Raw genomic sequence first — 16,700 nt, forward strand, 5'->3', positions numbered from 1 at the left:
ATGGGAGCAGCCTCTTTTATCTGTTATTAAGATGAATAAGTAGATTAATATTTTCATCTTTCAGGACATTGGTCTTATTTTTATACACAGTTGGAAAAGAGTTCGCCACTTGGAGGCTACGCACATAGTAGATGATTCATATGTACAGAAATAATGAGGTCGTTGGTCAATTCATAAAAACCTGCTTGAACCATAAAATATGTCTTCTGGATGAGTAAGATTGCGCAAATTTTTATTCATGTAGCCATAGTTTGATCAATCTTTGATTTATGGTTCCCTTTCCATACATATAATGGAAGCTGTACCTAACATTCAAATGCATATTAATGTGTGCGTACATCAGTACGAAAACTGATACATTTCGTTTCTCCCATTGAGGCGTTACAGCTATTCATTTATCCTTAGTTCCTATCTCAGAAATCAGTCTCTCTGCTGCAATAGGATATCTACCTGATTATCTATTTATTGGAAGCACCTTTCAAGGTCTGACCTTAATCCTCACGAGACAGAAAAAATAATCTATTGTATATATGTAAAGGATATTTTGAGCCCTTGGATCAATTGTTTGGAATTATTTTTCTGGGTGCACTGTAGTTTTGGGCGGTACACGCTCTTCTATTTTGCATGCTACATGAGTGAATTCTCCTAATTGTTTGGAATTTGTGGGGTTGCTAATACCTACCTGTATATATAACATGGGTGTGTCTTTTTTGTTGCCCTATAAGTAGATGAAAACAATAATTATTGAATACAGTAACCCCACACTAGCAAAAAGCTGTGTGTATCAAAAGCAAGATCTGCTATAGGAAATAATAAAAATGTCCATGTCAATCTTGAAAGCGTAGATACAGAATTTTTGCATGATTTGGAAAGGAAATTAAGATCCAGCTAATCCATCCCACTTACACTAAACAAAATATTACAGCAATAAACCTCTTCTGGGTGCTATGTGTGGATATAATATGATATGATAAAACGCTAGCTATGCATGGATCCACTACTTTAAATAGCTTTTTTAATTAGACGAAACTGAATGCTTCTTGGTGTTCCGTATATAGAGCACTTATGCATATTCATGTTATATATACGTCAATATTAAACCATAAAAAGTATAATCAGTCTTTCCCATGTTTTAAGATGAAATTAACTCCATCAATATCCATCATATTATCATGACAACGTATGCTACAACAGAGCATTTCATTTTGGAATCTTAAATATACTTATAGTTGCATTTCATTTTGGGAGCTTTTGTACACTAAAGTTTATGAGTAAAAAGAGCATTCATTGAATATAAGGGTGTGCTATATATCACAAAACAAGAATACATATACACCTTGACACAATTCACTATAACATGTTATGCACATATATAACCTAATTACAATTTTTATGAAGGTATCCAACTCCTTCGGTCCATGCCTAATGAAGGAATATATTTTGCAGGAATATTTAATTATAAATACTAAAATAGTATGATAATTATTTTCTAATATTTCTAAATCATATAAGTTTTCATATGTAATAATGTACTAGCCCGTGCAGGTGCACGGGTTAATGACTAGTAATGACATAATCTGATAAGATAGATACTCTGTAAAGTAGCCTTTTTCCTCGCTAGAAAACATTAATAAACCATGACACATTTTAGGATTGGTCAAACCATTTTAGTTTACTACCTCACATATTAACCCAAGTTGGTGTCTAACTGCTAATTCTCAAAGCTCACTAGAGACTAGTTTCCACAAAATTAAGGGCGAGATGATGGACCCTCACACTTTGAGTTGTGTAGGTTGCACATGAAGCTTTTCATTGCTTGAACCTGATGTCGTCTTCATGTGTAGTTCTTTGGCCTTTCCATAGAGATACATATATAAACCACTAAAAACCACTGTACTACCCAGCAAGCTGCCATATAAAAGTAAAATGTATCAGTTATGGAAAGTGTTTATAAGTGTAAATACTAAAAGAACCAACAGGTCAAACTATATTATTTGATATAATATAAAATTCGAGGCCTGATGACTTTGTTGGACTATTTACTTTTTAATAAGATGGCCGCATGCATCATTGTTATGCAGAAGCCGGGGGAAAACCTCCTTTTCAAAGAAAAAAACTATATTATTTCATGTACTTCTAGTGCAAAATTGTATACCCATGTCACAACATTTGTTAAGGTACATTGCTCAGTATTTGTTTTTCACAATACGTTAAGCTACATTTTTTCACTACACACACACACACACACACATATATATATATATATATATATATATATATATATATATATATATATATATATATATATATATATATATATTCAAAACCACTAGATGGCTATAGGGGGCACTGCATGAACAAAACACGCGATTTTACACTGGTCATATCACTCATAAGAGTCGCTGCACACGTAGGTACATACATCATGATATACACAAAATATTTAAGCATCATTTTCTTAAAAAAGAAATAAAGGCACTTTTATACAGGTCACAAGAATGAGTTCTCCCTAGGCTATTTTGTCTTCAAGTCATGCTTTATTATATTGTGTAACTTTATTATATAATGGTAACAACATGAGAATACCCACCCTTTAGGGATAGGGACATTATATACAACTATAATACATATGTAAGAAAAACTATTTTTTTGAATATAAGTGCAAATACGAGACAAAGTACATGTACCTCCCAACCGTGAGGCTTTCTCCTAGTAATAATGTTCCAAGAACCATGGTGAAGACAACTGATAAGTTGTTGAACATTGGTGGAAAAACGGGGCCTCGCTTTTCCACAGCATAGAGATTTAACCAATACTTGGCTGCTGTGCCAAGTGCAGCCTACACTCCAAATCAAGTATGTGCCACATTACTGCCTATTGTTTTCAACTATCATTTGAAGAAAAAACTTGAAACACATGTTTTTAATATTCAACGTCATGAAGCAATTGGATCTCGAACAATATAGGAATTTCTCATAAGAAGTTTTTTACAATTTTGAACTAAGATAACATTTAACTTGCAACAATGATATGCCCATTGATTTTGGTAGCTATAATAAAGGTCGAATACACCACAAAATAATCTCTAATGTATACTTCCGTCACAAATTCTTCTATATCTACAAATCAAAACCTATCTTGCTCGTGTTGCTTGCTTTTTGCCTGATAAACTAAGATAGGTTTTATAGTGGAATATCAATTAGATCTGAAAATGTGCAAAGTAATGAAAATTCATTCAATATAAAGGATTTTGAAAATTGAGACATCCTGGAAAAGACTTACCGAGTAGACAATTGTTAATAGTTGAATGTTCCATCCCACTTGCCAAGCAAGTTTGTCCCTTCTCATAATTATTCCTATGATACATGTTTGGAGACCTCCTAGAACACATGTCAACATTGATGACCAATGTTTCCATGGGTACACCTTTAAAACCTTTACCTTCATTATTAGAAACCTTTAGTCGTTACCGGTCAAAAATAAGAATAAAAAATTGAAATCATGTTATGCCTCTTAGGGGTAATATAGATCCAAGCCTTAGTTCAAAAATATTGTACCAGAAATGGACATACCAGTACAGGGTATGAAAATGCATAGCATATGCATTCACCCAACAAAAGCAAGTTACCCCTCAAATGGTGGTGTCCTCCGACTACTCCATTGGAACTCTTAGTGATACCTTTTATAATTGGGGACCAGAGATGCAGTTCCTTTCCATTGTACAAGCTAATCAACAAAGCCCCTCCAAAACATACCAATGCACCAACCACCTGTTGGAAATATGCCCTAGACGCAATGATAAATTAGTTATTATTATTATTATTATATTTCCGTGTTCATGAAAATCGTTTATTACCCATGCTATAATTGTATTGATAGGAAACTCAGATACATGTGTGGGTACATAAACAACACCATGTCCCTAGTAAGCCTCTAGTTGACTAGCTCGTTGATCAACAGATGGTTACGGTTTCCTGACCATGGACATTGGATGTCGTTGATAACGGGATCACATCATTTGAAGAATGATGTGATGGACAAGACCCAATCCTAAGCCTAGCACAAAGATTGTAGTTCGTATGCTAAAGCTTTTCTAATGTCAAGTATCATTTCCTTAGACCATGAGATTGTGCAACTCCCGGATGCCGTAGGAATGCTTTGGGTGTACCAAACGTCACATCGTAACTGGGTGGCTATAAAGGTGCACTACAGGTATCTCCGAAAGTGTCTGTTGGGTTGGCACGAATCGAGACTGGGATTTGTCACTCCGTGTAAATGGAGAGGTATCTCTGGGCCCACTCGGTAGGACATCGTCATAATGTGCAAAATCTGACCAAGGGGTTGATCACGGGATGATGTGTTACGGAACGAGTAAAGAGACTTGCTGGTAACGAGATTGAACAAGGTATCGGGATACCGATGATCGAATCTCGGGCAAGTACAATACCGCTAGACAAAGGGAATTGTATACGGGATCGATTGAGTCCTTGACATCGTGTTTCATCCGATGAGATCATCGTGGAACATGTGGGAGCCAACATGGGTATCCAGATCCCGTTGTTGGTTATTGACCGGAGAACGTCTCGGTCATGTCTGCTGGTTCCCGAACCCGTAGGGTCTAGACACTTAAGGTTCGATGACGCTAGGGTTATAAAGGAAGTTTGTATGTGGTTACCGAATGTTTTTCGGAGTCCCGGATGAGATCCCGGACGTCACGAGGAGTTCCGGAATGGTCCGGAGGTAAAGATTTATATATGGGAAGTCCTGTTTTGGTCACCGGAAAAGTTTCGGGTTTTTCCGGTAACGTACCGGGACCACCGAGAGGGTCCCGGGGGTACACCAAGTGGGGCCACCAACCCTAGAGGGCTGCATGGGCCAAGTGTGGGAGGGGACCAGCCCCAGGTGGGCTGGTGCGCCCCCCACAAGGGGCCCAAGGCGCAGGGAAGTGGGGAAGGGGGCAAACCCTAGGGCAGATGGGCCCTAAGGCCCACCCTAGGTGCGCCTCCCCCCTCTCCCCCTTCTGGCCGCTACCAGATGGCATCTGGGGGCTGCCGCCACCCCTGGGGAGGGAACCCTAGAGGGGGCGCAGCCCCCTCCCCTCCCCCTATAAATACTTGAGGTCTGGGGGCTGCCCAACACATGAGTTTCTTCCTTTATTGACGCAGCCCTACCTCTCTTACACCTCCTCTCCCATGGTGCTTAGCGAAGCCCTGCAGGATTGCCACGCTCCTCCATCACCACCATGCCGTTCTGCTGCTGCTGGATGGAGTCTTCCTCAACCTCTTCCTCTCACCTTGCTGGATCAAGGCATGGGAGACGTCACCGGGTTGTACGTGTGTTGAACGCGGAGGTGCCGTCCGTTCGGCACTAGGATCTCCGGTGATTTGGATCACGACGAGTACGACTCCTTCAACCCCGTTCTCTTGAACGCTTCAGCTTAGCGATCTACAAGGGTATGTAGATGCACTCTCCTTCCCCTCGTTGCTAGTTTCTCCATAGATAGATCTTGATGACACACAGGAAAATTTTGAATTTCTGCTACGTTCCCCAACAGTGGCATCATGAGCTAGGTCTATTGCGTAGATTCTTTGCACGAGTAGAACACAAAGTAGTTGTGGGCGTTGATGTTGTTCAATATGCTTACCGTTACTCTTCCAATCTTGTTTCGGCGGTATTGTGGGATGAAGCGGCCCGGACCGACCTTACACGTACACTTACGTGAGCCAGGTTCCACCGACTGACATGCACTTGGTGCATAAGGTGGCTAGCGGGTGCCAGTCTCTCCCACTTTAGTCGGAACGGATTCGATGAAAAGGGTCCTTATGAAGGGTAAATAGCAATTGGCATATCACGTTGTGGTTTTGCGTAGGTAAGAAACGTTCTTGCTAGAAACCCATAGTAGCCACGTAAAACATGCAAACAATAATTAGAGGATGTCTAACTTGTTTTTTCAGGGTATGCTATGTGATGTGATATGGCCAAGAAGAATGTGATGAATGATATGTGATGTATGAGATTGATCATGTTCTTGTAATAGGATTCACCACTTGCATGTCGATGAGTATGACAACCGGCAGGAGCCATAGGAGTTGTGTTAATTTATTGTATGACCTGCGTGTCATTGAACAACACCGTGTAATTACTTTACTTTATTGCTAACTGGTAGCCATAGTAGTAGAAATAATAAGTTGGCGAGACAACTTCATGGAGGCACGATGATGGAGATCATGATGATGGAGATCATGGTGTCATGCCGGTGACGATGATGATCATGGAGCCCCGAAGATGGAGATATAAAGGAGCAATATGATATTGGCCATATCATGTCACTATTTGATTGCATGTGATGTTTATCATGTTTATGCATCTTATTTGCTTAGAACGACGGTAGTAAATAAGATGATCCCTCATTAAAATTTCAAGAAAGTGTTCCCCCTAACTGTGCACCGTTGCGAAAGTTCGTCGTTTCGAAGCACCATGTGATGATCGGGTGTGATAGATTCTTACGTTCACATACAACGGGTGTAAGCCAGATTTACACACGCGAAACACTTAGGTTAACTTGACGAGCCTAGCATGTACAGACATGGCCTCGGAACACAAGAGACTAAAAGGTCGAGCATGAGTCGTATAGTAGATACGATCAACATGAAGATGTTCACCGATGATGACTAGTCCGTCTCACGTGATGATCGGACACGGCCTAGTTGACTCGGATCATGTAATCACTTAGATGACTAGAGGGATGTCTATCTGAGTGGGAGTTCATTAGATGAACTTAATTATCCTGAACATAGTCAAAAGCCCTTTGCAAATTATGTCATAGCTCGCGTTTTAGTTCCACTGTTTAGATATGTTCCTAGAGAAAATATAGTTGAAAGTTGACAGAAACGATTATGCGGACAGTAGAAAGCTTATGTCCTTAATGCACCGCTTAGTGTGCAGAACCCCAAACGTCGTCTGTGGATGTTGCGAACATCGGACATACACGTTTTGATAACTACGTGATAGTTCAGTTAAACGGTTTAGAGTTGAGGCACCAAAGACGTTTTCGAAACGTCACGGAACATATGAGATGTTTCGAGGGATGAAATTGGGATTTCAGGCTCGTGCCCACGTCAAGAGGCATGAGACCTTCGACGATTTTCTTAGCCTGCAAACTAAGGGAGAAAAGCTCAATCGTTGAGCTTGTGCTGAGATTGTCTGAGTACAACAATCACTTTAATCGAGTGGGAGTTGATCTTCCAGATGAGATAGTGATGTTTCTCCAAAGTCATTGCCACCAAGCTGCTAGAGCTTTGTGATGAACTATAACATATCAGGGATAGATATGATGATCCTTGAGGTATTCACGATGTTTGACACCGCGAAAGTAGAAATCAAGAAGGAGCATCAATTGTTGATGGTTGGTGAAACCACTAGTTTCAAAAGGGCAAGGGCAAGAAGGGACACTTCATGAAACGGCAAATCAGTTGCTGCTCTAGTGAAGAAACCCAAGGTTGAACCCAAACCCGAGACTAAGTGCTTCTGTAATAAGGGGAACAGCCACTGGAGCAGAATTACCCTAGATACTTGGTAGATAAGAAGGCTGGCAAGGTCGATAGAAGTATATTGGATATACATTATGTTAATGTGTACTTTACTAGTACTCCTAGTAGCACCAGGGTATTAGATACCGGTTCGGTTGCTAAGTGTTAGTAACTCGAAATAAAAGCTACGGAATAAACGGAGACTAGCTAAAGGTGAGCTGACGATACGTGTTGGAAGTGTTTCCAAGGTTGATGTGATCAAGCATCGCACGCTCCCTCTACCATCGAGATTGGTGTTAAACCTAAATAATTTTATTTGGTGTTTGCGTTAAACATAGACATGATTGGATTATGTCTGTCGCAATACGGTTATTCATTTAAGGAGAATAATGGTTACTCTGTTTATTTGAATAATACCTTCAATGGTCTAGCACCTGAAAGGAATGGTTTATTGAATCTCGATCGTAGTGATACACATTTTCATGCCAAAAGATATAAGATAGTAATGATAGTACCACTTACTTGTGGCACTGCCATGTAAGTCATATTGGTGTAAAACGCATAAAGAAGCTCCATGTTTATGGATCTTTGGACTCACTCATTTTTGAAAAGTTTGAGACATGCAAACCATGTCTATTGGTGTATACGCATGAAGAAACTCCATGCAGATGGATCGTTTGGACTCACTTGATTTTGAATCACTTGAGATATGCAAATCATACCACATAGGCAAGATTACTGAAAAGCCTCGGTTTCAGTAAGATGGAACAAGATAGCAACTAGTTGGAAGTAACACACTTTGATGTGTGAAGTCCAATGAGTGTTGAGGCATGCAGTGAATATCGTTATGTTTTACTTCACAGATGATTTAAGTAGATACTGTATATTTACTTGATGAAACATAAGTCTGAATTATTGAAGGGTTCAAGTAATTTCAGAGTGAAGTTGAAGATCATTGTGACAAGAGGATAAAATGTCTATGATATGATCATAGAGATGAGTATCTGAGTTACGAGCTTTGGCACACAATTAAGACATTGTGGAAATTGTTTCACAATTAATACCGCCTGGAACACCATAGTGTGATGGTGTGTCCGAACATCATACTTACACCCTATTGGATATGGTGCGTACCATGATGTCTCTTATCGAATTACCACTATCGTTCATGGGTTAGGCATTAGAGACAAGTGCACTCACTTTAATAGGGCACCACATAATTCCGTTGAGACGACACCGAACTATGGTTTGGAGAAACCTAAGTTGTTGTTTCTTCAAAGTTTGGGGCTGCGACGCTTATGTGGAAAAGTTTCAGGTTGATAAGCTCGAACCCAAAGCGGATAAAATACATCTTCATAGGACACCCAAAACAATTGGGTATACCTCCTAATTCAGATCCGAAAGCAATAGGGATTGTTTCTTGAATCGGGTCCTTTCTCGAGGAAAGGTTTGTCTCGAGAATTGAGTGGGAGGATGGTGGAGACTTGATGAGGTTATTGAACCATCACTTCAACTAGTGTGTAGCAGGGCACAGGAAGTTGTTCCCGTGACGCCTACACCAATTGAAGTAGAAGCTTATGATAGTGATCATGAAGTTTCGGATCAAGTCACTACCGTACCTCGTAGGGTGACAAGGTTGCGTACTACTTCAGAGTGGTACGCAATCCTGTCTTAGAGGTCATGTTGCTAGACAACAATGAACCTACGAGCTATGGAGAAGCGATGGTGGGCCCGGATTCCGACGAATGGCTCGAGGTCATAAAAATCCGAGAAAGGATCCATGACTTTGGAAGAAATACTTGATGGTCGTAAGGCCATTGGGTACAGATGGATTTTAAAAGGAAGACAAACAATGATGGTAAGAATCACCATTAAGAAAGCTCTACTTGTCGTTAAGATGTTTTCCGACAAGTTCAAGGAGTTGACTACGGTAAGGCTTTCTCACTCGTAGCGATGCTAAGAGTCTGTTGGAATTGGATTAGCAGTTACTGCATTATTTATGCAATCTTGCATATAGGATGTCAAGACATTGTTTCCTTGACAGTTTTCTTGAGGGAAGGTTGGATGTGACACAACCAGAAGGTCTTTGACAATCCTGAAAGACGCTAACAAATATGCAAAGCTCCAGCAATCCTTCTAAGGACTGGAGTAAGCATCTCAGAGTTGGAATGACGCTTTGATGAGATGATCAAAGATTTTGGGTTTATACAAAGTTTGTGAGAAACTTGTATTTCCAAAGAAGTGAGTGGGAGCACTATGGAATTTCTGATGAGTATATGTTGTTGACATATTGTTGATCAGAAATAATGTAGAATTTCTAGAAAGCATATAGGGTTATTTGAAAGGTGTTTTTCAATAGAAAACCTGGATTAAGCTACTTGAACATTGAGCATCAAGATCTATGAGGATAGATCAAAAACGCTAAATGGTACTTTCAAACGAGCACATACCTTGACATGATCTTGAAGGTGTTCAAGATGGATCAGTCAAAGGAGTTCTTGCCTGAGTTGTAAGGTATGAAGTTAAGAGTTAAAGCTCGACCACGGCAGAAGAGAGACAAAGGACGAAGGCCGTCCCCTATGCTTCAGACGTAGGCTCTATAGTATGCTATGCTGTGTACCGCACCGGAAGTGTGCCTTGCCATGAGTCAGTCAAGGGGTACAAGAATGATCCAACAACGGATCATTGGACATCGGTCAAAATTATCCTTAGAAGAATAAGGAAATGTTTCTCGATTATGGAGGTGATAAAGAGTTCGGCGTAAAGGGTTACGTCGATGCAAGCTTTAACACCTATCCGAATGACTCTGAGTAGCAAACCGGATACATATAGTGAAGCAACCATTTGGAATAGCTTCAAGTGGAGCGTGGAGGCAGCATTTACAATATGACATAGAGAATTGCGAAGTACATACGGATCTGAATGTTGCAGAATCGTTGACTAAAACCTCCCTCACAAGAAAAACATGATCAAACCCCAGAACACATTGAGACTTAATCACATGGTGATGTGAACTAGTTTAGACACTAGTAAACTCTTTGGATGTTGGTCACATGGCGATGTGACCTGTCTGTTCTAATCACATGGCGATGTGAACTGGATTGTTGACTCTAGTGCAAGTGGGAGACTGTTGGAAATATGCCCTAGAGGCAATGATAAATTAGTTATTATTATTATATTTCCGTGTTCATGATAATCGTTTATTACCCAAGCTATAATTGTATTGATAGGAAACTCAGATACATGTGTGGGTACATAAACAACACCATGTCCCTAGTAAGCCTCTAGTTGACTAGCTCGTTGATCAACAGATGGTTACGGTTTCCTGACCATGGACATTGGATGTCGTTGATAACGGGATCACATCATTTGGAGAATGATGTGATGGACAAGACCCAATCCTAAGCCTAGCACAAAGATCGTAGTTCGTATGCTAAAGATTTTCTAATGTCAAGTATCATTTCCTTAGACCATGAGATTGTGCAACTCCCGGATGCCGTAGGAATGCTTTGGGTGTACCAAACGTCACAACGTAACTGGGTGGCTATAAAGGTGCACTACAGGTATCTCCGAAAGTGTCTGTTGGGTTGGCACGAATCGAGACTGGGATTTGTCACTCCGTGTAAACGGAGAGGTATCTCTGGGCCCACTCGGTAGGACATCGTCATAATGTGCACAATGTGACCAAGGGGTTGATCACGGGATGGTGTGTTACGGAACGAGTAAAGAGACTTGCTGGTAACGAGATTGAACAAGGTATCGGGATACCGACGATCGAATCTCGAGCAAGTACAATACCGCTAGACAAAGGGAATTGTATACGAGATCGATTGAGTCCTTGACATTGGGTTTCATCCGATGAGATCATCGTGGAACATGTGGGAGCCAACACGGGTATCCAGATCCCGCTGTTGGTTATTGACCGGAGAACGTCTCGGTCATGTCTGCATGGTTCCCGAACCCGTAGGGTCTACACACTTAAGGTTCGATGACGCTAGGGTTATAAAGGAAGTTTGTATGTGGTTACCGAATGTTGTTCGGAGTCCCGGATGAGATCCCGGACGTCACGAGGAGTTCTGGAATCGTCCGGTGGTAAAGATTTATATATGGGAAGTCCTGTTTTGGTCACCGGAAATGTTTCGGGTTTTTCCGGTAATGTACCGGGACCACCGGGAGGGTCCCGGGGGTCTACCAAGTGGGTCCACCAACCCCGGAGGGCTGCATGGGCCAAGTGTGGGAGGGGACCAGCCCCAGGTGGGCTGGTGCGCCTCCCACAAGGGGCCCAAGGCGCGGGGAAGTGGGGAAGGGGGCAAACCCTAGGGCAGATGGGCCCTAAGGCCCACCCTAGGTGCGCCTCCCCCCTCTCCCCCTTCTGGCCGCCACCAGATGGCATCTGGGGGCTGTCGCCACCTCTGGGGAGGGAACCCTAGAGGGGGCGCAGCCCCCTCCCCTCCCCCTATAAATACTTGAGGTCTGGGGGCTGCCCAACACATGAGTTTCTTCCTCTATTGGCGCAGCCCTACCTCTCTTACTCCTCCTCTCCCGCGGTGCTTGGCGACGCCCTGCAGGATTGCCACGCTCCTCCATCACCACCATGCCGTTGTGCTGCTGCTGGATGGAGTCTTCCTCAACCTCTCCATCTCACCTTGTTGGATCAAGGCATGGGAGACGTCACCGGGCTGTACGTGTGTTGAACGCGGAGGTGCCGTCCGTTCGGCACTAGGATCTCCGGTGATTTGGATCACAACGAGTACGACTTCTTCAACCCCGTTCTCTCGAACGCTTCCGCTTAGCGATCTACAAGGGTATGTAGATGCACTCTCCTTCCCCTCGTTGCTAGTTTCTCCATAGATAGATCTTGGTGACACGTAGGAAAATTTTGAATTTCTGCTACGTTCCCCAACACCATCTTCGCACTGCCCTCCTTGGATTTGAGGTGCAAGTTCTCCATGCTGCAAAATATATCTTGAGATTTGTATTTTTCTAAATCTCTATTAATTAAGAAGTTGTTTACTCCTAGGGACGAAGTTACTAGTAATTGTAACTAATTACATCGAGGAAAGCAGGAGGTTGTGGTAGCACCCCCTAGTTGTAGTGTTCTACATTGGAAGAAAGGAGTTGGGTGTTCTAAGTTGGAGGAAAGGATTGTTTACCCAAGGAATATTGATAGGACAAAAGTGAAGAGCGGAGTCAAACTTGAGAAGATCACACCATAGGAGGCAGTTGTGTCATGTAGCCCATTGTAGTACAAGGCCATAGGCAATGAGTATCTATATGAAGTAAGGATATCATTATCAATATCAATATACCTGATTCGTTAATCATATACTCAAATAAAAGTAACTATATCGCACTTAACGTTTTATTAATATAATGAGCTACGAAATTGATTAAAACTGTAGTTGTGCATCCTAACCTGTTAATTTATTTTGTGTTTATGAAGAAACAAAAGGCATGATATATGGTAGGCAAGTTTTCTATTTATTTTGAGGAGGATTTGAAAAAAAATGTTAGCATATGGGGGGTTGGAGAATCAGTCGGGTTCAGTTAAAGTTTTGACATGGAGCCAAGGTGTTGATTGTATTAGTTGGCCAATGCATGCTTTGTCATCACCAGACCAACATATAACCACATCTCCAAATTGGCTAATTGATTTTGATGGGAAGATAGGTCAAAATGCACATATATAAGCATTGACCAAAACATAGAGTTTAGAGGAGCAAAATTACAAAACTAATTATTTTATGTTAGTGCAAAGATATATAAGGTTGTTCATCGATGTATGTACCCGACAAAACCATTGACAAAGAGCCACCCAAGAGCATGCTTATCCAATTCTTTCCACTTCCCACTGCATATTTGTCATGCATATTCTAAGTCAATGGTTAAAACATATAATATTACTTTCCATGAAAATAATAGATTACTTAACAAAATTCCTCACCTTTCGAGGAGTAGGGCAAATGGCAAGATGATAAAGGCACCTAGAATGCTTCTATAACACAGCAATGAGAATACAAACATGCCCCCATCAACTACTACCTTGCCTAGCAGTATATTTCCTGTTTAAAGAGGTCCACAAGGACAACACACACAATCGGTTTCCACCTGCTTCCTGTGCGGCAATTTCAATCACAATATTAGAATAGAATTCCTATTCCCACACAAGAGTTTTACTTAAAGCTTATGTACCGTGAGAGAAGGAATAAATGCCTAGAGAAAAACGTGCTAATACCGCCGCCCAAGTGAACTACTATGTAGGATTTAAGTAAACATATTACATAAAAATAGCATTGCCCATGCTATAAGTAACACATGTCACCACCTCCCCCCAAGTATTACCTCGTCAATCTATAAATTCGTACCAAAACCTCATGTGAGGCCCATATAGTTGCACCTACTAAATAAATAGTTCGTTGTGGAGCATGAACATAGATAAGAGTGTGTATCCCATGAAGGACGCGTCTACTGCATGGATACATTCAGTATATGTGCAACAAAGGTATAAATTTTTCATGGGCATAAGCATTAAAGTAATTGTTGTGAGCACAAGAAAGCAATGAACTTTCCACAGTATATTTAGCTTGCAGATTTGGCAATAAACGTTCCCACTTTATTTAGGTGATCGAGATGAGCTTCCGAGAATGGGCGAGATTTTGAAATGTGAGGATTAACATCTCAAGAGCTGAAATCCACCGTCTTTCAAGCTAGAAAACATAAAATTTGTGACAAACAAAGTATGCATAGTACTTTCGAATTTGATAGAATAACCACTTTTAAACTATGCAATACTCCCTCTGTTTCGAACTAACTGAAATTCCAGATTTGTCCTAAGTCAAACTTAAATAAGTTTACCAAGTGTATATAAAAACATATCAACATCTAGAACACCAAATTTGTTTCATGAAATTCACCATAAAATATTTTTTATATAATATATATTTGATATTGTAAATCTTAGTAGATTTTTCTATCGATCTGTTTGTTTATGACAATTCTAAAACTTATACTATTTTGGAAGGGAGGGAATACCTGCCTAGACATGTTGGTGTCCCGCTCATGGACAAAAGCAGCACACACCATGGCCGTCCCATGCTAATGCCCTACGAAGTCTGGCTCAAGCCCATATCAGCTCCAACCGATGCCATCGGGCAAACGGGTGGGGCACACAGCTGGCTGAGCGAGTGGGAGGTAGCGACGGCGAGGAAAGTGTAAAAGGATTAGAGAGGAGAGAATTGGTGTAATACATTGCGTGATGAATTAAGCCTTGAGAGAACAAGACTTGGAGGGCAATAAGCCTCCTAGAGATAAGATGGAAACAACTCATGTCTAATCTCGTGCAATCGCTAACTATCAAATATATATCTAACATCCCCCGCAGTCGTAGACATAGCATTGCAAACTACAGTGTCACGGATGGTCAGACTGGAGAGAAATGGAAGGGAGAAGCCGATGGGCTGACATCCCCCAATAGTCGTAGCGGGAGTATCATGGACGGTGTCGCGTTGCAGTTGCGTTGACTAGAGAGCAGGCCGAGGAGTTGCTCAAGCAGGGTGATAACCCTTTGTGCCGAGAGCGTAGGACGGTCTAGCCGTGGTCATGGTAGACGTGTGAGGGATGCCGTGGTCGATCTTGAGTCGGGGTTGCCGATGTCGGGGTAGTCGTGGGCGCAAGGAAGTGCCATGCAATCAGACACAGTGGTGCCCCTAGAAGAAAACGGTGATACAATCAAGGCAGTCGTCAAGAAGGGTGTCGATGTTGAAGATGATATTGTCTAAGCCGTTGTAGACGAGGCACCGCATATGGTTTTTTCAAGCCCGGGGACGAAGGCACGCGTTGGTGTTGTCAGCACCAGGCATGCGTAGACGGAGACTAGCAAGAACTGTATGCCATGTCGGAGGGAGCAGCAGAGCTCCCCCAGGACGGTTGCGAGTTGCGGCGCAAAACGATGTAGGGTAGAAGGTGCCGAATGTTGCCCACGGTTACCGGAGTAGATGAAGTGGTCGAGAAGATGACAGCAACGTTGTGTCCGCCTAGAACTTTCATAGTTCATAAAATATCAGGTCTTAAAACTGTAACTAGGTATACCTTGGACTTGGATGGTTGTGTCCGGGCCGTGGAGAGCACACACCGCGCTCGTGCCAGGTCCAGTCAACGCCGCCGGTTGGAGGGTTGGAGGGCGCGGCTGGCTGCGGTTGGCGACGGATGCGAGCGCGCCAGAGTCGGAAACGATGGGGAGGGAAGACTCGAGCAAGGTGTCCGTTAGCGTGGATGCTGCCATGGCAACCGTGCTGGAGAAAGCTGGCTGGAAGCGATGGCTCGAATTAGTAGCATGGACGTCCTTGATTGGGCAGCTGGTAGTACGTCCCCGTTGGGTAACAATGCCCACATTTACGCCACAGCCCAAACACGTGCTGGCCAGCTGAAATAATTTAACGTTGTGTCTCTACCGATATTTATTGTGTACCAAATTATTAGAAAATAATTAATGTGTAAATAATTCTGTGGATAATCTCCATCTTGCCTGTCTCTTCCCTCCCGTCTATCCAAAGTGTTTGTGTCCGTTGGATATACGTTCCCACAGGGTGTTCATTGTACAGTACAAATCATGATCGGTAAAGGATACGGTTCATTCACTCTCGCAAAGATTTCTTGATAGTAAGTTATCAACATGTTGCCTTCTGTCGAGACAGAAAGGCCATCCAGGCAGTTACACACACAGCGACGGAAGGCCACCATTCATGGCAAGACAGGAACAAAGAATCACGGCGACCGTGCTCATCGCTTCGGCAGAGGAACAATCAATCGACAGAAGACACAGGCGAGAAGAATTGCCTCTGGGTGCCCTCGGCACTGAACGCCGGGGCGAACCAGGTTGTCCAAGGGAGAATGCATGGGTCCATAGAGGAATCGATCTGGAGTTTTGTTTTTTGAGAGACCTCATCGCGGAGGGCAAAGAGTTTCTGCATTTCATTAAGACAAGAGAGATGGTCTAGTTTATAAGAAAAAACGGACCCAAAAACTTAACATTCTTGGTTAATTAATAAAAACCAAATAAAAGCCCAAAAAAGAAGAAAAAAAATCCCTAGAGCTTGGGGATAAGGACAAGACAAATGCAACATCAAGGAACATCCTTAGAGCTAGAGACCAGAGTGCCACGGCCCAAAGCAA

General features: G+C 42.1%; 1 protein-coding gene across 1 annotated transcript; it reads right to left on the reverse strand.

Annotated features, from left to right (window-relative positions):
- Positions 1-1,772: 1,772 nt before the first annotated feature.
- Positions 1,773-14,612, reverse strand: LOC123042663 (WAT1-related protein At5g64700-like). The gene is made up of 7 exons (XM_044465070.1): positions 14,562-14,612; positions 13,474-13,524; positions 12,434-12,481; positions 3,680-3,770; positions 3,283-3,356; positions 2,688-2,839; positions 1,773-1,908 (listed from the first exon to the last, which is right to left on the reverse strand). The coding sequence occupies exons 1-7, from the start codon at positions 14,610-14,612 to the stop codon at positions 1,773-1,775; spliced, it is 603 nt and encodes a 200-aa protein (XP_044321005.1).
- Between the last annotated feature and the right edge of the window lie 2,088 nt (positions 14,613-16,700).

Source organism: Triticum aestivum, chromosome 2B (assembly GCF_018294505.1).
Source record: "Triticum aestivum cultivar Chinese Spring chromosome 2B, IWGSC CS RefSeq v2.1, whole genome shotgun sequence".
NCBI classification, from domain to species: domain Eukaryota; kingdom Viridiplantae; phylum Streptophyta; class Magnoliopsida; order Poales; family Poaceae; genus Triticum; species Triticum aestivum.

Excerpts from the sequence above, each read along its gene's own strand:
- LOC123042663 (XM_044465070.1), bottom strand. The coding sequence starts at position 14,612 with ATGGTGTGTGCTGCTTTTGTCCATGAGCGGGACACCAACATGTCTAGG. Across the intron at positions 3,357-3,679 it reads CTGGTCCCCAATTATAAAAG|GAATAATTATGAGAAGGGAC; the intron begins GTATCACTAAGA and ends CATGTATCATAG. Across the intron at positions 1,909-2,687 it reads GAAAGCCTCACGGTTGGGAG|CTTGCTGGGTAGTACAGTGG; the intron begins GTACATGTACTT and ends TTTATATGGCAG.